The sequence below is a fragment of the Kogia breviceps genome, chromosome 7 (genome assembly GCF_026419965.1).
Source record: "Kogia breviceps isolate mKogBre1 chromosome 7, mKogBre1 haplotype 1, whole genome shotgun sequence".
Classification (NCBI taxonomy): Eukaryota; Metazoa; Chordata; class Mammalia; order Artiodactyla; family Physeteridae; genus Kogia; species Kogia breviceps.
This window is the reverse complement of record NC_081316.1, coordinates 7,610,831-7,636,075: the sequence shown is the minus strand read 5'-3', so window position 1 is coordinate 7,636,075 and position 25,245 is coordinate 7,610,831. Positions and strand designations below refer to the sequence as shown.

The 25,245-nt window shown below is 49.0% G+C and overlaps 1 protein-coding gene across 7 annotated transcripts in view; it reads right to left on the bottom strand.

Moving 5' to 3' along the window:
* Positions 1 to 25,245, bottom strand: part of PRDM11 (PR/SET domain 11) — an 82,646-nt gene that overhangs the window by 23,905 nt on the left and 33,496 nt on the right. For 3 of the 7 annotated variants that reach the window (XM_059069453.2, XM_067037067.1, XM_059069454.2), the window contains exons 2-4: positions 23,889 to 24,013; positions 23,430 to 23,533; positions 22,583 to 22,845 (exon numbers count right to left, since the gene is read on the bottom strand). In XM_059069453.2, coding sequence (XP_058925436.1) covers positions 22,583 to 22,845; positions 23,430 to 23,533; positions 23,889 to 24,007 — 486 coding nt within the window. In that variant the 5' untranslated portion in view covers positions 24,008 to 24,013. Of the gene's footprint in view, positions 1 to 22,582; positions 22,846 to 23,429; positions 23,534 to 23,888; positions 24,014 to 24,614; positions 24,748 to 25,150; positions 25,175 to 25,245 lie in introns of those variants that run through there. The other 4 variants (XM_067037065.1, XM_067037068.1, XM_067037063.1 and 1 more) reach the window with 3 other exon arrangements.

Here is a 25,245-nt window from a genome sequence, read left to right as displayed (position 1 = left end):
CATAATCGTCCCTCTTTATCTTTCTGGGTGATGCTCTCAGAAAATTTCTCAGAACTCTCTTCCAATTCACTCATTCTCTCTTTGACTTTGTCTGGTCCAGAGTTTATCTGTCTACTGAGATTTTTCCTTTCTTTCTGGCCTTCCTTTTTATTTTATTTTTTCCTTCCATTTTAAATGACTACTTTTAATGCAATGAATATTTTTCATTCCCAGGATTTTCAATTGGTTCTTTTTCATACCCATTTTTTCTTATTCTGCCTCTTTTTTGTTTCATAATGTTGTGTTCCTTCTTTTTCTAACAGCTTTATTAAAGTATAATTAACATATAATATACCATTTGATAAATTTTGACAAATGTATAAATCACAATCAAGATAACAAACATATCCATCACCCCTAAGAACTTCTTCATGGCCCCTGTATCCCTCCCTCCGGCTTCTCTCCACATCTCTCTTTCCCAGTCCACAGACAACTAGTAAGTTACTTTCTGTCACCATAAGTTACTTTGCAGTTTTCAAGACTTTACACAAGTAGAATCAAATGGAAGGCATGTCTGCCTTCTTTCACTCAGCACAATTATTTTGAGATTGGTTCCTACTGATGTGTGTATCAGAGTTTATTTCTCTGTATTGGTCAGTAGTATTCCACTGTTTGGATGTGCCACTATTTTTTTTTTTTTAATCTCCTTATTGATGGACATTTGGGTTGTGTCTAGTTTTTGGCCATTACAAATAAAGCCACTAAGAGACACCACTAATAAATCTTTGTATAGACACATATGCTTTAATTCCTCTTGGGCAAATAATTAGTAGTGGAATTGCTGGGACACATGGTAAGACTATGTCTAACTTTTAAGAAACTGCTAAACTGTTTTCCAAAGTGGTTGCACCATTTTACATGCCCACCAGTTGTGTGTGGGATTTCCAGTTGACTCACATCCTTGCCCATACTTGGTATGAACAGGCTTTTTCATTTTAGCCATTTTGATAGGTAAGAAGCAGTATCTCATTGTGGTTTTAATTTGCATTTCTCTGATGACTAATGATATTGAATATCTTTTTGTGCACTCATTTTTCAGCTGCATTGTCTTCTCTGGTGAAGTGTCTATTCACATCTTTTGCCCACTTTTTAAATAGTGGGGTTTCTTATTGTTGAGTTTGGGGAGTTTTAAAAAAATATATTTTGGATACAAGTCCTTTATCAGGCATATGTCTTACAAATATTTTCTCCTAGTCTATGGCTTGTTTATTCACTCTTTTGGTGGTGTCTTTCTAAGAGCAGAGGTTTTAAATTCAAACAAACAAATAAAACCTCACCGTCTTTTTCTTCTTAATGGATGTTATCCTTACTTTATTTCTCTGAAGACCCTAAGGCTGTGAGTGTTAATCTATTATCCCTTTCATCCACAGTAACAGAACCCCTGGATAATAACCGAATACCTGGCTACCTGTAATAACAGAATATATTTCTTGGCTTCTCCTCTGGTTAAGTTCTGGCCAATAGAATGTAGGTGGAAGTGTCATGTGTCATCTTCCTGAAAACTTCTTTAAAAGACAGCTGATATATGCGCTTCTACTATCCTGCTGCCTGGAATGCAGATGTAATGGCTGGAGCTCTAGCTATCAACTTGGACTATGAGGCTATAATCCAAGCACTGAGACAGTGATTAGCTGGATCAAGCTTGGTTCCTGAGGACTTAATACAAGCTCAGAAGGTATTCATAGAAGAAAACTTAACTTCTGTTTTGCTTGAGCCACTGTTATTTTGAATCTCAGTGACTCACAGTCAAACCTACTCGATTCAGATCCCATTTTAAATTCATTTTCAGAATACGCTACTATTTTTATTTTAATTAGAGTGAATTCATTTGTCATTGTTTTTGAGGGCAGTCTTTGTAACATTAATTTTCTTCATTAGTTTTGGAGGTTTGGTCCAGAGGCTCATCTTGAGTAGGAGTTTGCCTGCCTACCTCTTGCTTTTTCTCATTTGACGCAGTCAACCTGGCTCCCCTCTTGCTTTTTGTCATTTGAAGCAGTCAACCTGGCTCCCCTCTCCACCTCACCCGGGGCACTTCTATTTCATAGTACTCTACAGGAGCTAAAACTGATGGTCAACTCTGCTTGCACTAGACTAGAGCCCTACGGGCCTTTGTTTTCAGTTCTGTGTTCACTTCATGTTTCTCTCCTTCTCTCTCTCTTTTTTTTTTTCTTTTTCTTCTCTTTTTTTTTGGCTGGAGCTCAAAGCGTGAACTCTCAGTCCATCTGAATTGCAAGCCCCCGTGCCCCCTCCACACACATCTTCTTTACCTATACTCTTTCTCTGGACATTCACATCCATTTCCACACTCTCAATCTGTTCATTACTCACAGATTTCCATCTCAAGCCTCAGGTGTGAATATCTGATTTCCCATGTGACACACCCCCTTGGGTATCTCACTGGCTGCTCAAACTCACCTCAGGCTCCACCCCCAAGCCTGTTCCTCTCATTTTCCCCATCACAGTATTTGAAACCGCCATCCACTCAGATTTCAGAGAGATAGTCATCCCTACCAAACCCCAGTGAATTGTCCACTTTAAATGAATGAACTGTATGGTATGTGAATTATATCTCCATAAAGCTGCTAAAAAAAAAAAAAAAAAGAAAGTCATCCTTCATGCCTCCCTCTTTGTAAAATTTTATTGAAGTATAGTTGATTTACAATGTTGTGTTAGTTTCTGCTGTACAGCAAAGTGATTCAGTTATACATACATATATTCTTTTTCATATTCTTTTCCATTATGGTTTATCACAGCAGACTGAATATAGTTCCCTGTAATATACAGTAGGACCTTGTTGTTTATCCATCCTCTATATAATAGTCTGCATCTGCTAATCCCAAACTCCCAGTCCTTCCCTCCCCCACCTCCCCTCCCCCTTGGCAACCACAGGTCTGGTTCTCTATATCTGTGAGTCTGTTTCTGTTTTGTAGACATGTTCGTTTGTGTCGTTTTTTAGATTCCACATATAAGTGATATCATATGGTATTTGTCTTTCTCTTTCTGACTTACTTTGCTTAGTATCATAATCTCCATCCATTTTGCTGCAAATAGCATTATTTCATTCTTTTTTATGCCCGAGAAGTATTCCACTGTGTACATGTACCGCATCTTCTCTATCCATATCTGTCGATGGACACTTAGGTTGCTTCCATGTCTTGGCTGTTGCAAACAGCGCTGCTGTGAACATAGGGGTTGTGCCCCCCTCCCTTGATCCCCACATATCTAATCCCTCAGCAAGTCCTCCAAACCCAATTTCAAAACTGCTCCTGTCTCCACTGCTTCTTGCCGTCATCAGCTCTCCTCCAGACAACTACAAGAGGTCCCTACTAACCTCCCTGATGCCATCCTTAACTCTCCACTGATTCTCCTCAAAGCAGCCAGAGGAATCTATTAATGTAAATTAGATCATGTCACCCACCAGCTCAAGAAGGCATACACCACACCAGACTTATAATAAAATTCACACTTAGGTTCACTGCCTTGAAGGCTTGTTTGGCCTGGTCCCTGCCTACCTCCCAACTTCTCTCAGGCATCTCTCTCCCCCTTCACTTTTCTGCAGCCACAATGCTGTCAGAGTGAGACTTCATGCTGCCTGCCACCTCTCTTCCCCACTCTTAAAAAAAAATGATATTCATGAAATATTTCAGATATTATAAAGAGTAACGTAACTGGGCTTCCCTGGTGGCGCAGTGGTTGAGAGTCCGCCTGCCGATGCAGGGGACGCGGGTTCGTGCCCCAGTCCGGGAAGATCCCACGTGCCGCGGAGCAGCTGGACCCATGAGCCATGGCCGCTGAGCCTGCGCGTCCGGAGCCTGTGCTCCGCAACCGGAGAGGCCACAGCAGTGAGAGGCCCACGTACCACAAAAAAAAAAAGAGTAACGTAACTGACCACCTTGTACCCATGAGTGAGAGCCAACAAAACTGGTCACCAGCCATTTCTGTCCCGGACCTCTGTCTCCTCTTGCTTCAGGAAAATACATAGATGTTGTTGAGGACCATCTCTGCCTCCAATTCATTCTCTTTCCCACCCTCCCTCCATCCCCAAGCTGGAAGGGAACCTTCTCAATTTTACTACACAAGGATTTCTTCTAAAATCAACGTACAGAGCCATGTTGCATGTTTGTACAGTTTACAGAAATGGCATCCAAGTGAATGTATTATCACTTTGGCAACTTTTTCTAAGTTTTGCATGGCTGGTCCCTTCTTATCTTTCGGGTCTTGGTTTCTGTCACTTCCTCAGAAGAAGTTTTTCTTGACCTGAACCTGAGGTAGGTTCTCCCCTTCCACACCCCGACCTCCACATGCCTCTCTCGGTATTACCTCTATCACGCTGTCCTGTTGCTCCCTTTCAGAGAGCCAATTGCAGGGTTTGTCTACTTGCCCATGTGGTAACTGAGTGCCTTCTCTTTAGACCGTAAGCTGGTGGCGGCCAAGTGCACGGCTACCTGCTCATGACGGTGGCCTGGCCCCGGTTCCTGACACGGGGCGCGGCACACGGTAGAACACTGGTTGAATGAATGAAGGATTGGGTGAAGAGCCAAATTCTATACTGTTAATACCTGAGTAAAAAGGAAATGAGTGGCGGGCTGGAGCTGGCTTGTACTGGCTAACGAGAGCTGACTGCGAAATCTTCCAGAATCTCATGAACCAGTTGTGAAACACAGCCATCATTAAAAATTAAATTATATAAACTTATTCGATACATTCTATTTTTAAAAAAGGTAATACATACCCAAAGTTTCCTAATTATTTTACTATATTTTACGATATCAGTGTCCTCGAGGGTATTGGCATCTACCGTATCCGCGTGGTAGAAATACTATCGAATAACTGTCATGATATATCTCTTCCCAGCTCCTCACTTAATGCCTTCATGTTGGCAGCTGGAAACCAGCCATGCTGGGAGCCTTGACATCAAGAAAACTGGCACATGTACCCTGCAGCACAGCCATCAGCAGGCAGCAGGTTGCTAAGTATTTGCCGGCACACCACTCCGTATGTTTGTATGTGCCTAGACAGTCTGGCAGATGCATTTCAAACTCTCACCTCTGGTTACCTCTAGAGGGGAGGCAAGAGGGGAGGAGGATGAAGCTTTTGCCCTGTTTGTCTCGCTAAAAGACGATACTGTCTCCGTGGCTTAAAACTCTCAGACAAAAAGAGAGAAAACATGCAGTTCAGGCTCCCCCCCCCCCGACAATCTCCCCAGATGACACCCCAGTCTGCAGGGACCTTCCCCTGGAATCTCATGGAACCCTGTACTTTATCGTGATACTAATCACCCTTCATTATCATTTTCTGATTGCTCCTTTCTCTCTGCGGGGAAAAGAGAAGCATCTGTAGGTCCCGCAGCCAGTAGCGAGAGCACCTAGTGGGTAGTGAGAGTCATGGAGCCTGAGGAATCGGCTAGAGTCTCAGCGTCACCACTGACAAGCTGAGCGGTCTTGGGCAAGTGACTTCCCTGGTCAGGCTTCGGTTTCCTCCCCTGGAAAAAGGGGTAAAAACCAACCCGGCAGCGCTGCCATAATGACTGACTTGGAGGCACTCCATAAGAGGTCGCTCTTAGCACTGTGATCGCAATGGTGATTATTAAAGGGACCAAATGTTCGTTATGATGAATTCTGTGTGGTAGGGGTCAACAGTAGTTGTAATCAGACTTTCTGCAGCTTCAGCTGGGCCAAGAGGCCTGAGTGGGAGCCGTTGGGGACACAGGAGCTGCCTAAGGTCTCTGTTGCTGGCTTCAGATCCCCCTAAGATCTCCAGGTTTGCTGAGGGATGTTTCTTGGTTTATCTCCCCCGTCAGTCAGGATTTTCTCCAATCGAGCATTCGTTCATTCGGCAAATATCACCAAGGGAGCAGCTACAGTGACGGGCTCTGGGGATAAAATGGTGATCTGGGAAGACACCGTCTTTGCTCTCACAAAACTCACGGTCCAGGAGATACAGAAGCGAGGCCACTGTGCTGTCCCGTGGTCAATAGTGTGGTGGGGAATTCTGTGGAACACGGGAGCACAGAGCTGGAGCCCTGTACCTGGTGGTCAGTGGAGGACTTTCTTGGAGGGCGTGGAATCTCAGCTGCAGTCTTGGAGAAGAAGAGGGCGAGGGGGTTCTAGGTGGAGGAAGCAGGGGCGCGCAGGATCACAGAGGGTATTTAGAGCACATCACATGTTACTGATGAGCCCCGCCATCCGAGTAGACAGCGGGCTGTGGGCCTCAAGTCCTGCAACTGAGATGGTCCACGAAGGCCCGGTCAGGGCCAGATGCTCGGGACCGAGCCCACGAACACTGGTTTCCCAGCATCCTCCTTTGCCTCATCCTTCAAGGTCGATTCCTTGGCCCTTCTGAACCCAGCACTTCCCAGACCAGCCCAGACTCTGGACATTGTGATGTGAGAAGGACTTTGATAACCTGGGCCTGACCAGAGAAGGACGGCCTGCATGGTAAGAGGGTCCCTTAGACTGGAGAAGAAGAGGCTAGAGAAAGCAGATCCATCATCAAATGTGGGAAGGACCACAACATGGGGAGGGCAGGCAAAACCAGGGCCACTTAGAGGGACACAGGCCTGAGCTCGGCGCGAGGAACATGCGTGCAGAACGGTCCTAAGATACACGGTCTAACATGCAGAGCCGTCCTGCAACGGAACAAGCAGCCTTGTGAGGTGGTGAGTTTCTTGTTCCCGGGAGTATTTAAGCAGTAGCAGGGTGACGCGCTATCAGGGAAGCGGAAGAAAGAACTTCCCCACTGAGTGGAAGTCTGTCCTAAATGATGTATAAAATTCTGTCTAAGTATTTTATGATGCTATGTGGACAGATCCTCAGAAAATAATAGAAAAAAACATAAGGTTTGGCTCCCTGGGTCAAGCATGGGTCCATGTGGACTAGAACACTATTTCTGACCATGGTAATAATTAACAAAGACATCAATAATAAAACATCACCCGCTGCCGTTGATGGAGCAATTTTACTGTGCCAAGTACTCTGATTCCATGAATTCTCACAACTCTATGAAGGTAGCTACAACTATTATCCCCATTTTACAGTCTAGGAAACTGAGGTTCAGACCCAGTAGGCAACTTGCCCGAGGCCACAAAGAAACTGTGTGGGGCAGTTGGAGTTTAGACTCTGCAGGTACAGCCCTTGCTCTTAAGCGCTCTGCAGAGTGACGGATGTCACCCCAGGCTCCCCCGAATGACCTCATCAGAATCAACCAGGATCGTGTCCTGGGGCCCTTTCCGGCGGACTTCCAGCCTTGCTGCTGGTTTGAGCAAATCATCATCTTTCGCATACCGATGCGAAGATCGGTATTTTAACAGGGAGCAACATTCTGCTTTGCGGCAGAACGTCTGCCACAATCGAGGATTCACTGTTGGACTCCTCTAAATGGTGCCATAACCAGGTGCTGCCAAGACTGAATTTTTAAAAACCTGATTTGCCTGCAACTTTCCAGGAACCCAATGAATCCGTAAAACGTTCTGATTTTCAGCTCTGCAACTCCTCTTAGAGCAAAGCAGTTACAAAAACGATTTGTGAAGCCACTGACAGTTGACAAAGCTCTTTCACGTGTCTCAGATGCTCCTCCCAGAAGCCCAGGAGGCAGGCGGCATCACCTCAGTCCCCAGCCACTTCCCAGACTGGCAAACTGAAACACAGAGATAAAGAGGCCGGCCTGAACTCGAACTTGAACTCTGGCCCCTGCTATGCCCAGAAACACGGGATGAAGTACACATAAATTGGAAGGGGGCCTCTGAGATTATTCAGGGCCTGGGTTCCTAACTTGGTGTCTATGGATGGACTACGGCCAGGAGGATGGGGGGGCAGTCTCTTAAAATGTGCACAGCATTTTATGAATATATATGAGTATAACCCCCTAGGTATATGAGTAGATGAGTATAACCCCCTAGGTATATGAGTATATGAGTATCTGAGTATAACCCCCTAGGTATATGAGTATATGAGTATAACCCCCTAGGTATATGAGTATATGAGCATATGAGTATAACCCCCTAGGTATATGAGTATATGAGTATAGAGTATATGAGTATATGAGTATCTGAGTATAACCCCCTAGGTATATGAGTAGATGAGTAGATGAGTATAACCCCCTAGGTATATGAGTATATAAGTATAGAGTATATGAGTATCTGAGTATAACCCCCTAGGTATATGAGTAGATGAGTAGATGAGTATAACCCCCTAGGTATATGAGTAGATGAGTAGATGAGTATAACCCCCTAGGTGACTCAAGAAGGCTCAAGAACTATGATCTAACCATCCCCACACCTCCCGCACCACCATTTAACCGATAAAGGAATTAGTACAGTCAGCGCTATGCATCTGCGGGTTCCACACCCACGGATTCAACCAACCAAGGATCAAAACTATTTTTAAAACTTTTTTCCAGAAGTTCCAAAAAGCAAAATTTAAATTTGCCACACACCAGAAACTATTTACAGAGCATTTACAACAATTTACATAGCATTTACATTGTATTAGGTATTGTAAGTATTCTAGAGATGATTTAAAATACACAGGGGGGATATGTATAGGTCACATGAAAACACGGCACCATTTTATAGAATGGACTGGAGCATCCATGGGTTTGGGTATCCATGGAGGTCCCTGGAACCGATCCCCGCCGATTCTGAGGAAAAACTGTATGTACTTCCTTTCATTATTCTATTTAGCAGATTTCAAAAAGGCCCTGGAGACCTGGTTAAATGAGGCATGTTTACATACAATCCCAAATTCCACATCCAGGTTTTACAACTGTAACTTCACTCATCACCCCTGGCAGGTCCTGAAACCCACGTGAAGCTAACTGGAGATAATAAAGCTGTGACGTGCTCATCACCTATTACACACCAGGCATGCAACAAGCATGAATAACAGCAACTCATGGGGTATGTTCCATTAGATTGTGCATCCCCATTTGATGGATGAGGAAACTAGAGCTCAGAGAGAACGGTGACTAGCCCCAAAACACGCTTCTTTCAAGTGGGAGGCGTGTGAGTCCAGAGCTCTGTCACCAGTGCAGACAGCTCTTCCTTTCCCAAGTCCCTCTGCTCTGCCTGGAAAAGGCACCCAGCTTTGGAACCAGCCACGGAAACGACCACCCTCTACCCGGAACCCACTCAGCCTCACTCTCCTTGGTAATAAATCTGGCTGTTGGTGAAACTGATGAAATGAGCCCTTGGACCAGGACTTGAGGAGCAGGGTCAGGAAACTGGCCTGAATCCTGTCTCTTCATTATGCTTGACATGAGGGTCTTGGGGCAAGCGTGGGGGAGACACCCAGGAGAATGTGCCCATCTGGGAGGCAGCAAAAATGTAAATGAGAATGGGCACGCGGGGGGCTTCCCTGGTGGCGCAGCGGTTGAGAATCTGCCTGCCAATGCGGGGGACAGGGGTTCGAGCCCTGGTCCGGGAAGATCCCACATGCCGTGGAGCGACTGGGCCCGTGAGCCACAATTACCGAGCCTGCGCGTCTGGAGCCTGTGCTCCGCAACGAGAGAGGCCGCGATAGTGAGAGGCCCGTGCACCACGATGAAGAGTGGGCCCCGCTCGCCGCAACTAGAGAAAGCCCTCGCACAGAAACGAAGACCCAACACAGCCAAAAATAAATTAATTAATTAATTGAAAAAAGAATGGGCATGCGGTCAGAGAGAAATTAGCTGGCAACAAACTTTATACATCATGCTACAGACCTGAAAGGTCTTCCTGGTTAACAAGGCAGAGGGAGATGGTGACAGGGCGGGTGTGAAACTCACCCCGTGGGTTTAATTCAGAACACAGCCCACCCATCACGAGCAACTCTCCCTAATAACCAGTGAAATGGACAAGAGACAGAAAAAAGCAGAGAAGAAACCCAAAGGCCCACAAGGAGATATCGCTTCACACCTACTAGGATGGTTAGAATCAAAAAGGCAGGTAACCGTAAATGTTGGAAATCAGAAGAGAGAAATCAGAGCCCTCATATACTGTTGGTGGGAATGTAAAATGGTCCAGTCACTCCGGAAGCAGTCTGGCAGCTCCTCAAACGATTAAACATACTTCCCATATGACCCAACAGTTCCATTCTGAAGCACAGACACAAGAGATGGGAAAACATATGTCTACACAGAAACTTGCACCCAAGTGTTTACAGTAGCATTATTCATAATAGCCAAAAGGTGGAAACAACCTAACTGTCCACGCAAGAATGCACAGGTAAACAAAATGTGGTATATCCACACAGTAGAATATTATTCGGCCATAAAAAGGAATGATACCTTCACAACGCAGATGCACCTTGAAAACGTTAAGCCACGTGAAAGAAGCTGCTCACAGAAGACCACACAGTGTGTGATTGGTTTTGTTCACATGAAAAGTCCAGAATAGGGAAATCAATAGAGACAAAGAGTAGAGTAGTGGATGCCTAGGGCTGGAAGGGAAAGAAGAAGGGAAGAGGCGGGTCACAGCTAAAGGATGGAGTTACTTCTTGAGGTGATGAAAATGTACTGAAACTGACTGTGGTGGTGGCTGCACATATCTGGGAATCCACTAAAGACCACTGAATTACACACTTTAAATGGGTGAATTGCATGGTACATGACTTCCATCTCAATAAAGCAGTTAAAAATATCTGCCAAATCTTTATCAGCAGCAATCAGACAAGGAAAAGGAAACAACCTTATGTCACTGGCTTGAAACGCCTTCCCCAGAGAAAAGGGTGTGTCGGTGGCAGCAGGAAGACCAACAGATGTCACGTGAGCATCTAGACAGTCACATTCGGGGTTGGAGATCAGGAGCTCAAGGTGTGGTTCGAAGACCTGGCTCCACACTGCATGGCCTCGGACAAGTAACCTGGCCCTTTAAGCCCCAGTTTCCCAATCTGTAAAAGGGGGCTAATAATACCTACCCCACAGAACGGTTGTGAGGATACAAGAATCAAGACACACAGATCCTCTAGTGCCCAACAAACAACAGCAATTGCTGTGGCTAGTATTATGAAGCCTGCCCACCGACCCTAACTAGCATTTGCTGAGGACCCACTGGGGTTTAAGTGGTGCTGAATTTGGCTCTGGGGGTATAAATCAGACAAGACTTCTCCTGGAGGAATTTTCAAACACCAGGAAACCCCCAAACCCCTATTATTAAAGCCAGAAAGTTCACTAGAGATTAGTGTTTCTCCAAGTCGGGTCTTTGGATATGTTCTCAAGATCCAAAAGTTCTCTGAGAATGTTTCATTAAAAAAAAAAAAAAAATCAATACATGGGAATTCCCATGAGATTTCTGCCCCACAAGAGTATTGTGCTTGTGGAAACTCCCTGGCGGTCCAGTGGTTAAAACTCCACGCTTCCACTGCAGGGGGCCTGGGTTAGATCCCTGATCTGGGAACGAAGATCCCGCAAGCCCTATAGCGCAGCCAAAAAAAAAAAAAAAAATTAAAAAAGAGTATTGGGCTTGTGACTGAGTTGGCACCCATGGTAGACTGAACTCTTGGCCCAGCTCTCGCCCCTCCCTATCACCCTGGCCGTGTGGCTCCGCCCTAGACCCTGTCTTACAGGTGGCCCATACTTCCTTCACTCCTCGACCTTGGGTTCGGCCACGTGACTTCTTTGGCCAATGGGGTGTTAGCACGCATGACGCAGACACGGGCTTGAAACGTGCTTGAGTGTGGGCTTGCCTTGGGATGAGAAGCCTCTGCCTCTTCAGTCCGGGCCCCGAACAGACACACTTGGAGCAGACTCGGCCCTCGGTGAGCAGCCAAACTCACCCAGCGGCGGGAGGCTGAGCAGCCCAGCCAAAAAGCCCAACTAAATCAGCCCAACCGCAGGCAACCAGTGGACACACCAGAATCAATGAGGATCTGCGATCAACCAGCAGATACCCAAGCAAGGCTAAACGATTGTTGTTCTGTACGCCCGGGGGTCAGCAAACCAGGGCCTGCAGGCTTAATCCAGCACCCCCCCCCCCGCCATTGTTCTGTACAGCCCACCAGCTGAGAATGGTCTGTACATTTCTAAATGGTTGAAAATAAATCAAGACCATTTCATCACGTGAAAATTACACGGAATTCAAATTTCAGCCTCCGTAAACAAAGTCTTACTAGAACATCCACGCCTCCGGCTGCTCTCACGCTGCAATGGCAGGATTGAGTAGTGCGACAGACACTGTATGGGCCACAAAGCCTACAATACTTACTATCTGGCCCCTTAACGCAAAAAGTTTACAGAGCTCCATTCTATTCCACTGCTTGTTACAGGGTAACAGCTGACTGTACAACACCAATTATTACTACTTGCCAGGAGCCCACGAAAAAAGAACAGATACAAAGTTTAATATGTAAATGATGCATTCTGGCAAAGACTAAGAAACATGGCAGCAGTTGCATTAATGAAAGATTTCCAATGTTTTCAATAGAAACAAACGAAGAAAAGTGTCACATGGCACACAAAAGCACAGGCATGCCAAACGCGGAAGAAGCTGTGTCTAAGGAGTATTCACCCTATAAACAGCACCTTAGTTTCAGTAAAACATTATCCAAAACAGGACATTGATTTTGTTCATTTGAATTCTGTTGGTTTCTCTAGTTCTGTTCATTTTATGTTTTTAAGCCTGTCTCGGTTTTATAGTTGTTTAAAAGCTATAAGAAATGTGTTTATCTCGTTTTTTATGTTTAAACCTTTTAAAGTAACTTTAGAATAAAATTAATGTAACACTGGGACCCCATAAACAATAAAAGTCAGACACCTGACCAAAGTGTACATGAAAAGCCGTTCGACATCACCAGTCATCAGGGAAATGCAAATTAAAACCACAATGAGATATCACTTCACACCTGTCAGAATGGCTTTCACCAAAAAGACAAGAAATAACAAGTGTTGATGAGGATGTGGACCACCGTTTTGGGAATGTAAATTGGTGCAGCCACTATGGAAACCAGTATGGAGACTCCTTAAAAAATTAAAAATAGAACTGCCACATGATACACTAATTCCACTTCCGGGTATTTAACTGGTGGAAACTTAACACAAAAAGATATCTGCACCCCCGTGTTCACTGCAGCATTATTTATAACAGCCAAGAAATGGAAACAACCTAAGTGCCCATCAACGGCTGAATGGATCAAGAAGATGTGGATAGATATACAAGGGAATATTTTTCAGCCATCAAAAGGAAGGAAATCCTGCCATGTGCAATGGCGTGGATGGGCCTTGAAGGCACTGTGCTAAGACAAAGAAGTGAGATCAAGACAAATGCCATATTACCGCACTTACATGTGGAATCTAAAACAACGAACAAACAAACAAACCCTGAACTCACAGGTACAGAAAATGGATGATTGCCAGAGGCGGGAGGTGGGGTGTTGTCAAAATGCAGGAAGAGGGTCAAAATAAATTAGTCCTGGGTATGTAATGTACAGCACGGTAACTGTAGTAAAATATATACATACATTTTTAAAAGTGGCCTCAATATAACAAAAGTGAGAAACACAACTGCAGTGGAAGTGCTGAGGAGACAAGGAATGTTGAAGGTGATGTTAGAAGCTGGCTTATAGTGAAAATTCAGAAGAGTTCAGAATAGTTTTTCATGCTTTATTTTTGTTCCATATAATAGAGTTTGAGAATCACAGACTCAGTTCCAGCCAAAACTAGTTCGCTAGCATATTATATTTGGGGTTGGGGTGGATATCTTTGGTTTGGTTCATGATTCAGTAACCAAACTACCAGCATTTATAAAGGTTATACAAGCCAAGCCATTTAATGCTTCTGATATTAAGAGGAATCTTAGGGTTGAGGTACGTATTTTTATTCCTGTTAAAGCTGATATTGAATCAACAGTGTTTTAAGATCCATAACGTCTTAGAACATGAGAAAAGCAACTTTTTTCTAGCATCATCTTCCACTTTTCCTTCTAAGCACACCCTGTACCTCTGCTATACCCCATTACCATTCCGCACCTCAACTTACACGTGTCCCTGGGCCTCTGTACATGCTATGCCCACTGCTTGTGATTCCGTGTTCCCTCATTTCCTGACTCTGTTGGCTACTCCCTCCAACACATCCCTCAAAACCTAGTCCAGGCTTAGAAGCAAGGACACCCCAGGAGCAATGCACACACCTAGTGTCCAGGGATTTGAATTCTAAATACCATTTCTCACGAAAACAAATTAGAGCTCCTAAGAGAGATGGCTAGAACATCTTCTTTGGGACTTCCCTGCCGGTCCAGTGGTTAAGACTCTGAGCTTCCACTGCAGGGGGCACGTGTTCGATCTCTGGTCAGGGAACTAAAGATCCTGCATATGCCGCGTGGCATGGCAAAAAAAAAAAAAAAAAAAAAAGAACGGGCTCCTGTTGGCCAAATCTAGGGCAATTTAAAGCTCAAAATGAATAACGACAGGAATGGACTAGAACACACTGAAGAAAAAAAAGAATCCTTGAGTCCACACTGCTACTGAAAATAACTTTGAGGAATGGGGTGGGGAAGCAAGTTGAGCACTCTCTTTTCTAACAGAAGAAGGTCAAGTCGTAAGTGTAGAAGGAATGGTTAAAAATCATTTTGAACCGTGAAAAATAATCGCTACAGGCAAGAATCATCAATAGTTGCTAAAAGCACTGGGTTAAAGAGAAGACGAATGGACATCACGTGTTCCTGCTATCTGCAGTGCGAAAGACAAAACATCCTCTGTGCCAAAAAATCTATAATCTGAATCTATCATGAGGAAACAATCAGACAAATCGAAACTGTGGAACGTTCTGCAAACAACTGTCCTGAACTCTTCCAAAGCAGCGATATCGTGAAAGAGAAAACACAATGCAGGGAAACTGTTCTAGAATAAAGGAGACTAATGAGACATGACAAGTAAATGCAATGTGTGATGCTTGAGTGGGTCCTGAATGGAGGGGAAACTACCAAGGCCGTTACGCAAGGCGATTGGGAAAATCTGACTATGGATTGTAGTTGAGACAGTACCGTATCCATGGTTAAATTTCCCGAATATAATAATTATACTGTGATTATATAGGACAGGGGTCAGCAAACTACTGCCGGCAGGTCAAATCCAGCTCCTCATCTATTTTTATACAGCCTGTGAGCTAAGTGTGGTTTTGCTTGTTGTGTTTTTAATAACTGAAAAAAATTTTTTCGTATTATAATTTCATTTGTTTGATTTTTAAAACTTGTGAAACTCAAATTTCATTAGAACTTATATGAAATGCACATGTCAGTGCTTACAAATAAAGTTTTATTGGAACCCAGCCACGCTCATTCATTCATGTGCTGTCTACGGCTGCTTTCATGGTACAAAGGCAGAGCTGGGTAGCGGTGACAGACACTTCACGCCTGATGTCTGGAACTACGTCTCAAACAGTTCAGAAAAACCAAACGAGAAAGAATGTGTGTGCGCGTGTGTGTGCGTGCACGTGCCTGTAGGTAGGTAGAGAGAGAGAGACTGAAGCAATTGTTATAAAATATTAGCAGCAGGCGAATCTAGATGCAGGATGTGTGGCTGTTGATCCTACTATTCTTATACTTTCGTAGAGTTTGACATTTTCAGAAGAAAGAGTTCATAGAAATTAACAAATAGGCACGAAACGCACTTGCTCAGACTCTCACACACACCCAGAAGCCCAGCCTGTTTCAAACGGGCCTTCTTTCCTTCCTGGACCAGCTCGTTGTTCTTCCCTTCTCTGAGCCCCACCCCATCCCCTGCTCCCGCTGACATCTTGCGCTATTGCAACTGTCTGCTCACACTTCATCTATCCCAGCTACTCGGGATTTCTCAGACTCTGTTCTGGAGGGCGTCTTGAGCTTTTGCACATGCAATTACAAGTTTTAAAATAAATCTCCATTTTTACGATGGAAGCTGAAATGGAAAACACTGAAACCCCATTTCACGTCTGCTTCTCCCCAGAACAGTAGGAGTCTGGAAGGCAGAGAGGCTGGCTGACTGCAGGGAAGCAATCCCACCACAGTGTCCTCTTTACAAGGAGGCCTGGGACATCTCCCACCCAGTCTCTACCCAGAAAAGGAGACCTCCTTGGGAGCTACCTGGGACTTCTCAAGTTATGGCCAGAAAGCACCGGTAGCTAAGCAGGCTTGCCTTTCCCCAGCGGCTGCCGGATTTGGACCTTCTGTAGCTAAAAGTGCACACACAGGTCATCATGGTATGCATTTTTAGTCTCATTCCTGGCTCCATTTAGGGTCTCCACCCTTGTTTTTCTTTCTTCTCTCTCTCTCAGTTTTAATATGCTATCATGTTATATTTGATATATGCTGCTAGGCTGCCCTAAATCCCTTCTGGAACCAGACTGGGTCTCAGTGAAAAACTGAAACAGAAACCCTGTGCTGGCCTCCTCTTTCTCTGCCTCTTTACCAAACCATATGGCTGCCTGGCGCTTCCCAAGCATCTCATGCCTGCAGCATTGTCTCTGGCCTGCAGTGCCTGAGGGCAGCCTGGCAACCTTGGCAATGACTTATGGAGTCTACGACTTCCAGGGAGATGAGTAAGCAGAGGAAGGGGAATTTCTTTTCTAAACAGTCCGAAGTGAGAGCAAAACTCCTTCCGAGGAGGCCAGGCCATGAAGGAGAGATGCAAAGTGGAAATGGCCATCTGGTTCATCTAAAGCCAAGGCCCTGTGCCTGCATATGCAGCACACTGTATGCAGTGGGACCAGCTTTCCTCCAGGTTGAGGGGAGATGGAGAGGGACCTTGTACTGGGCAGGAAGGGTGAGTGTAACAGAGTCAACCAAGGCCAGGAGGTAGGCATAGGCCCGACAAGTAAGGGAGCTGGAGAGGACCAGGAGGCCGAATGAGAAGGTGGGTTCTGGAGGCAGACTGCCCAGGTTTGAACCCCAGCTCAGCTACTCACTAGCCGTTTAGCTTTGTGCAAAATGACTCATCCTCTCCGGGCCTCGGTTTCCTCGGCTGTGCAATGGATAGAACAATATACCTGCTTCACAGGGGCATCGCTAGGATCAAATGAGATCATCCTGTGAAGTGCTGAGTACGGCCCCAGACACGTAGTAGGCACTCAATAAGCATTAATGGCTGTGCTTATCCTTACAGCACCACCATCGTTTCTGCTGGAGGAGACTCTACATACTGAGTTATGGAAGGAAATGTGTTGTGTTGGACGGAGGCCAGAGCTTTGGAAGGCAGGCAGAAGGTCAACAACAGACAAGTATAGCTTTGGGACAGGATTTGACAGATGAATGCAGTTTATTTAGGATGTAGAGTTTCCAGATCCTGGTCCAAAGTCAGGGCCGTGGTTCAGCTCACCTTTCCCCCTCTCGCACCGTTCAGCCAACCCATCGTCTGAGGAGGCAGAGCTGTTCCTCATTCCTGCTTTGCCCCAGCTGAGGCCCCAACTGAGGACAGACACACACACGCACAGGCTTCAACGCCTCTCACTTCTCTGCGTCACAAAGGTCAAAGCCTCCACGTGGTCCTGCGACCTCCAGCCATACTGTCCCTGCACCCATGCCGCAGCTCAGAGCCCCGTGGAAGGAACCTCCAAGGAAGCAACATTGCTGCCTCTGGCCCTGCCCCTGAACGACAGGCCACGACCAGATGGAGCTGGTCCATGACCACGCTGCAAACTCCAGTGCTTCCTATTATCCCTTTTCTCTGGCCCCGGACCCATGCCAGGCCGCGAACCTGGGGAAGCTATCTGCTTTAGAGACTCCAAGCTTTCCCGGCTGGGCTGTCCCGAAGGGTAGACTCTGGTGGGAAAGAAGGGGACCCTACTAGCCCTTCCCTGGGCATGACACTAGATTTTCTCCCCTGAGATTTTCCCGCAGGCTGAGAAGGCATCAGCCTCCTCTGCTGAACTCCTACCCATCCTTCAAAACCCATCCCTAATTTGCCCAGCCAAAACCAACTCCCCTTCTGCCTACCCCTACAGCCTGCTGCAGCACCACCATCACCAGCAACACTCTGGCTTGGGAATAGGCCTCCTCCCTTCCCATCTACCTTGGTCCCCGCTCCCTGTGGCTTGGTCATAGAACCAAGGCTCTACAAAAACAGAGAGAAAACCTCATGTATTTGTGTTACCTCCAGAACTCCCTGCTCAGTTCCCAGTGCATGGGAGCTGCTCTGTGTCTGTGAGGATTGAATTTGGACACATAACCACATTCCCTGCTCCCCCTCCTTAGGCATGTCTCCCCACGATGGAACTCCTTAAAGCCCCAGGCATCATGGAGGGATGCTGTCTTTGAAGGAACCCAAGATCTGCCAGGTACTAGCTACGGGAGTTGGGGCTGCTTGCTTGACCTCTTCAGTCCCGGGTTCCCTTATCTGAACGAGAAGGACAGCCACCTCCACCTGTGGGACTGTTCTGAGGGAGAACGTGGTATACACCTGGCATATAATAATTGCTCAATGAGCAGCCAGACTTTGAAAACAAGCCAGGCACCCCTGCTGGCTCCCCCTCCTCACCTCCCACTCACTTCTCAACCCACAGCAGTGTGGCTTCCACTCATGAAACGGCCCCTGCCGAGGACACCAAGATCTGTGTGCCAATGGGCTCTCGATCCTCAAGCTTCTCGCCCTCTGCAGCACTGACCCCACTGCTCCACCGTTCCCAGGGCTTCAGCTGCATGTATGTATATGCTGGGTTTTCCCTCCATACTCAGGCATCTGCCCTTGGCTGCAGACCCACACACACCGACGTGCCTCGGGACAGCGCCACCTGGGCACCTCGAGGGCACCTCCATCTCTACCCATCCCAACCTGGGCTCGCCTCCTCCTCGGTCTCAGGCTACCTCTCTCCACCTCTCTGCACATTTTAGCAGATGTCCCCCCAAACACATAAGCCCACTGGATTAGTGTCCTACTACTGCTATAACAAACGGCCACAAACACGGTGGCTTAAAACAACACAGATTTATTGTCTTCCTTTTCTGGAAGTAAGGAATCCTAAAATCAAGGTGTTGGCAGGGCTGAGTTTTTTGTCAGGTGGCTTGAGGGAAGAATCTGTTTCCTGGCCTTTTGTAGATTCTGCATGCCTTGGCTCCTGGCTCCTTCTCCATCTTCAAGGCCAGCAGCATAGGGTCTTCCAATCTTTTCTTTCTAACTCTAACTCTCCTGCCTCCCTCTTAGAAAGATGCTTGTAACTGCATTGGGCCCACCCCGATATGCCACGATAATTTCTCCATCTCAAGATCCTTAACTTGATCACATGTGCAAAGTTCCTTTTACCATATAAGATAACGCAGTCACAAGTTCCAGGGATCTGGACACGGCCATCTTTGGAGAGCCACTGTTTGGCCTACTATAGTTACCTCCCTTCACCTGCTCCAAATCTCTAGGATATCCCTCCAGGGACAGAAAAAAATGTTGGCCCACCTCCTTTCAACAGCCAGTGTCTCCATGTGGACCTTCTTAGGTAACATAAAAGCTTACCACCACGCCTTACCTCTACTGTACATTCAATCATTTCTTCAGCAGGACTCCCTCCATTGGGTTTTTTAAGGAAGTTAATGTTTCATTAACAAACTCCCTTGACCCCAGTCTTCCCCCAGCCGTCACCCTTCCTGTCTCTCTCCTCCACTTATTTCTAATCAAACTTCTGAGAAGTGACTATACCAGTCACCTCCATTCTAACGAGGTTCCCATCTCACGACCCTTCTGCAGGATTTCTCAGCCCTGGTACTGTTGACAACGGAGGCCAGATCATTCTTTGTTGTAGGAGGCTGTCCTGTGTACTATAAAAGGTTTAGCAGCGTCCCTGGCCTCTTACTTCTAGATGGAGTAGCATATCTCCATCTTAAGTTGCGGTGGCAAAAAGATTTAAAAAATCCAGACGTGTCCAAGTACCCAGAAAGGGGGCGGGGGGGCGGGTATAAACTGCCCCAGGTTGACAACCACTGGCTTACTCATAGTAACAGCTCTTGCTAAAGTCACCAGTGACTTCCCTGGCACTAAATCCAGTACATGCTTTCGAGCCCCTCTCTTGCTTGGCTTCTCGGCAGCGCTGGGCATTGTTGGACATCCTGGCCTTCCCGCTTCGGGCCACGCTTGCTCTGTGTCCTCTGCAGGGTCGAGCTCCCCCTCTGGACGGCTCACCGTTGAAGCTCCTCAAAGCTTCGTCCTTAGGCTGCTCTACCTCTCGCTCAGCCCGTTCTCCCTGGGGGCTGCCCTCCAGCCCTCTGGGCCCGCTGAGCACCTACGCACAGGTGACTCATGAAGTAACGTCTCCAGACGTCCTTTCCAAGCTCGGAACCCATATATGTATAAAGCTGCCTAGTTGATATCACTACTTGGATATCTTGGCATCACTCAACAAGATATCCAAGGCATCACTCCAAAGTCAACAAGCCCCAGACCAAAATCAGCATCTTCCCCTCAACCCAGTGCCTTCTGGCGCTGCCCATGTCTCACAGAAATTCACCATTCCTGACCTGTAGGGAGAGGAACGCTGCAGGAGTTGTTCATGACACTTCCCTCTCCCTTACTTGGGCCGATAGGTCTCTTCCCAAGTCAAATCTCTTTCGTCTCGGAAAGAGTTCACAAACCAGTTCACTTGTCTCCATGTCTCTGCCCCACCCTAGCTCAACCCTCCGCCGTCACTGACTTCAAGAACGAACACAGTCCTCTGACTGGGGTGCACTCGTCCCTTCTTGGCCAATGCCTCTACCCCATCAGTTCTGCAGCCTGCAGCCCAACTCACCCTTTCAAAACATAAATGAAAGCTTTTTGCTGTTCTTAAAATGGAGAACGGAAGCCCCAGTTTGGCCCACTGGGCCCCACGTGACCGAGCCGCCGTCTCTTCCGGGCCCACGTTTGCCGCACTGCAGGCACAGTGACCTCCCAGTTGCTCAAACGTGCCGTGCTCTCTTCTGCCACAGGACCTTTGCTCATGACGTTGCATCCATCTCGATGCCCCTCCCCAATCGTCACCTGGTGGGAATTCTCTTCCCTCAATCACAGCTCAACTATTAGGAAGCCTTCCCCGACTTCGGGCCCCATCAGATCCCTTGGCTGATCGCTTTTCTCCCAGCCCCACCGTCTCTCCATGACCTTTCAGAGCCATAATGTTACGTTTATTGATGCTTATCTTATGCTTTAATTTCTCCCAACTTCCCCACAGTAAATTCTATGAGGGCAGGACCGATGTCTGATCTGGTCCACCATGGCGTCCCCAGAGCCAGCCCAGTGCTTTGGGACAAAGCAGACCTTCACGAGGTGTTTATTTAATGATAAATGAATCACCTTCCTACCCCCAGCCTGCCTCTCTCTACTGTCCCATGTCCCCCTATCTGTGTTCAGCTTTCATGCCTTGAAGTCATCACTGATAATCCTTCCTTTTCGAATCTGAAAATCCCTTTTCCTCACCTTCACATCCTGTCCATCAACGAATCTCAGGGATCTCCCTCCTAAATCTCTCTCAAACGTGCCCACCTCTAGCACTTGACTTTAAGCCACCATCCTTCCAGATGTGAACTCCCACTCCAGCCTTTTACCTAGAATCCCAACTCTCCGTTCTGCAACCTACCATGTCACACCTCTGCTTGAAACGTCCCGATGCCGTCCCCTGCCCCACGGGAGAAAGGACGCACTTGTCACGGCCGAGGAAGCACGGCAGGACCTGGCTCCGCCTCCCTCTCCTGTCAATTCTCGCCGCTCTGCCTCTCCAGCTCACCGCTGCTGCCCCACCGGACTGCTTAGGTTCCCCTCTCTCAGCTGTCCTGCCGACATGGAGCATTTGTCCATCCCCCTTCTACTAACTGCTACTTATTCTTCAAGTCTCAGACCAGAGGAAATCTTGCCCAAACCCCTCAGGTAGGCCAAGAACAACAATAATAGCTGACAGTCACTGCGCGCTTACGAAAGGCAGGCACGATTCTGAGAACTGTGCGGCATTAACTCATTTCATCTTCACCATCAGCTGGGATTATCCTGGCACAGAGAGGTTCAATGACTCATCCAAGGTCGCATTAGATAGTAAGTAGCAAACCTGGCTGACATGATGAACTCAAGGCTCCAGGCCCCAAAGCCCAGAGCTCTGTGAACGCTGCCATCCCCCTGTGTACCCAGAGCGTCCTGGACTCCCCCTTCCGTAGCAACTGTCGCATGGGCGTGTATTTGTTCACTGCCTGTGCTCCCCACCAGGCTGTCCACTCCCAGAGGGCAGGGACCACGCCTGTCTCGTTGGAAGCTTTACCTCTAGCGTTGGACGTTACTGCTTTCTTAGCTGAACGTCATGCTACGTAACTCCACAGTCCCCAGCTCCGGGTCCCCCACTCCAGACGAGGGCTTGGGTAAACCCTTCATAAATGTCACGGAACGGCCCGCCAGACACGCGCGTGAGGATTCATGGAGAAATTGCCCCACCACTGATTCTGTTGGCTACCGCCAGACGGGGCTCCTTCGCATGGCCCTCGGCCACCAAGGGTCACAGGGGCAAGGGGACGGCAAGGGGAGGGCAAGATCCATCATCCACACGTCCAGGAGTGATGGCAGAAAAGCTCTGGGCCAGGCTGGGCCAGCGTATGGCTCCCCCTGCTGGTTTCTTTCCATGTTCGTGGCACCCTTTTCCGAGGCACAGCCCGGGAGACACTCACCAGCCACGAGAAGAAGCCAGCTGATTTGTCCTGGGTGGAGATCTGCCCCTCATAGGGGCCGAAGATGTGGCCCTTGGGGATGACCTCATTTATGCAACGCACGTCATTCTCCCCACTGGCTTCCTTGACCACCTCCATGCCCTGGGGGATGGTGAGGGCCGCCCGGTCTGGGATGCCCACGGGCACCGGCGTGTCGGGCACGAACACCGGGGGGCCGTGGTTCGGGCACTCATCCACAAAGTACTCCTGGCAGGACTCGCAGACTGGAGGGATGGAAAGAGGAAAGAGAGCCTCAGTTGGGAGGTAGGACCCCCACGGAGGTGGCTGAGGGGCTGATGGGAGGCCCACCCTGAGGAGAGCGTAAGCCGGTGGAAAGTACACAGCATGGGACTCGGGAGTCCCAGCCCCGGCTCCACCCCAGCCAGTCACAGGCCCCGGAGTCTTCAGTCGTCATAACTCACTCCCTTCCCGGGGGACTCAAAGGACACACCCACCAACACCAAGGAAGCCAGTGTGAAAAAATAGAAGAAAGATCATGACCGGAGTCAAACAGGTCTGGGTTTGAATTGCAGCTGTGCATCTGTGAGCTGTGGGACCTGACACAGGTGGCACTTAACCCTCACCAAGTCTCAGCGTCCTCCCCTGGAAAATGGGACCCAATGATGGCCCCCTCAGTGGCTGATGGCGAGGATTAACTGAGGCCTGGACCTGTGTCTGGTCCATAATAGGTGAGTGTCTATCTTCAGTATTCTCACTGCCAATTCCCTAAGCAGAGGTGGGATGGGGGGTGGGGGTGGGGGTGAAGGGCACGCGGAGTGGCCAGGAGTAGCCCCCAAGCTCCACTTACACCAGAAGTCCACTTGCTGGAAGCTTTTGGGCATGATGAGGTCACGCTTCCCCTTCAGTTTCCTGGGCTCCACTTCCATGGCGGAGGGGTCTGGTCTCCTAGAGCTGGCCAGGACAGGGACCAGTAGAGAAAGCACAAAGCGATCAGAGTGAGAGGCTGGTGGGCAGGGAAACCGAGGACGTGGCTGCATGTGAGGCAGGTGGAGGAACCCCCAGCCCACCCGCTTGTTCAGTGCAGTGGGTAGCGGAAAGGTAGGAGTCCTGAGGCCTGGGTTCAGGCTTTCTTGGGCCACTGCTTGGGTTTCCCTAGAGCCTGTGCTCACCCCTGGTCCCAGGTGTTGCCCAGAGCGGAGTATGGAAGATGGGTAAAGCACGGGATGTCTTCCCAGGGTCTCCCATCACCCCAGTCCAGCAATGCCCCACCCCTTCTCCCTCGCCCGTCCCCACATCGGGGCCTCACCAGGGTTGGCCATACTCCTGGTCGCGGAGCGGGGAGCAGACCTCTGTCTTCACCACCGTCACCATCTCGCCCACGGCTGCCTTGGTCTGCGCCAAGCACTCCTTCATGTTCTCAGTCATTCTGTCCTGGGGACGCGAAGGCGGGACGGGCACAGGAAGAGGATCAAAGAGACAGGGGAAGAGGGGTGAGTGGTAGAGGGCAAGCGGGGGTCTCCTGGAGTCTGGTTACCCTCCCTGCCATCCCCAGAGGAAGCGCTTGAGAACAGACAACAAAAACAGCTGTAGCCCGGCCAAGAGGAAATGCCATTTCTATCCCAGGCTGGTCCTGGGGACGACTGGAGCCACCAGCCCCATGGGGTCAGGGGCCGGGAGTAGCTCAGGCCAGGAGGCAGGGCTGGGAAGCACAGTCTGGACCCCAAGAGCAAAGGGCAGAGGGCATGAGGGACCCACAGGAACCTCTGCACAAAACTCCGCAGTGGGGAGCAGGGGAGGGATCGACTCAAGTCCGGCTGGGGCCAAAGGGGGCAGGCAGATGAAATGGGCCCTGAGCGCCTGGCTGCACAGCCCCTCACCCAGGGGCTGCCAGGGAATGCAGCCAGGCTCGCTTTGCCAGCTCAGAGCAGGTACAGGCGGGGCCTGGGGGGGGGGGGGGGTCCCGAGTGGGCCGGCCCTGACTCCAAGCCCCACCCAGCTCTCTCTAGGGGAGTCTCCCTAGCCCGCAGCTTACCGCCCTCCTCCACCACCGCGCTGGGCTTCAGCCCCTCCCTTGGCACCCCAGGGTCCTCATGCCAAGCCCGGGGACACTCTTCGGGCCACAACAGCGCTCAGCTCGGGCTGGGAGCGCGCTCGGCCCCCGGACTGGGCGAGCAGCGTGTGTGACTCACTACCCGGGGCCCCGCTGGCCACACCCCTGCTCCTCGGCTAATCAGCCCCCTGCTCCCCACCGGGGCCCCAAAGCCGCCGGCAGCGGGGAGGGGTGTGGGGAAACGTGACGGCCTGCCCCCTTCTCCGAGCCGGCGGGGACTGGGGGCGCGCGGAGGGGGGCGGGGGAGGCCCGGGCCGGGCCGAGAAGCCCCGCCCCAGCCCCCCCAGCCCCCCCCCCCGGGAACCCCCCGCTCCTGAAGCCCGCGGGTCATCCCGGCCGCGTGTCCGGCTGGGAAAGTGTGAGATCCCGAGATGCGGCCGGCACGGCGCGCCGGCAGGGAGCAGGGGCGGCGCGGGGGGCCGGGGAGGGCGCGGGCTCGCTCTCTCCCTCTCACCAACCTTCCCGGCGGGGCGCTCCCTGCCCAGCCCGGCCCTGCCCAGCGCCCGCCCCCCGCCCGCCAGGCCCGGCATTCCTTGCGGGGGCATGTGGCTTC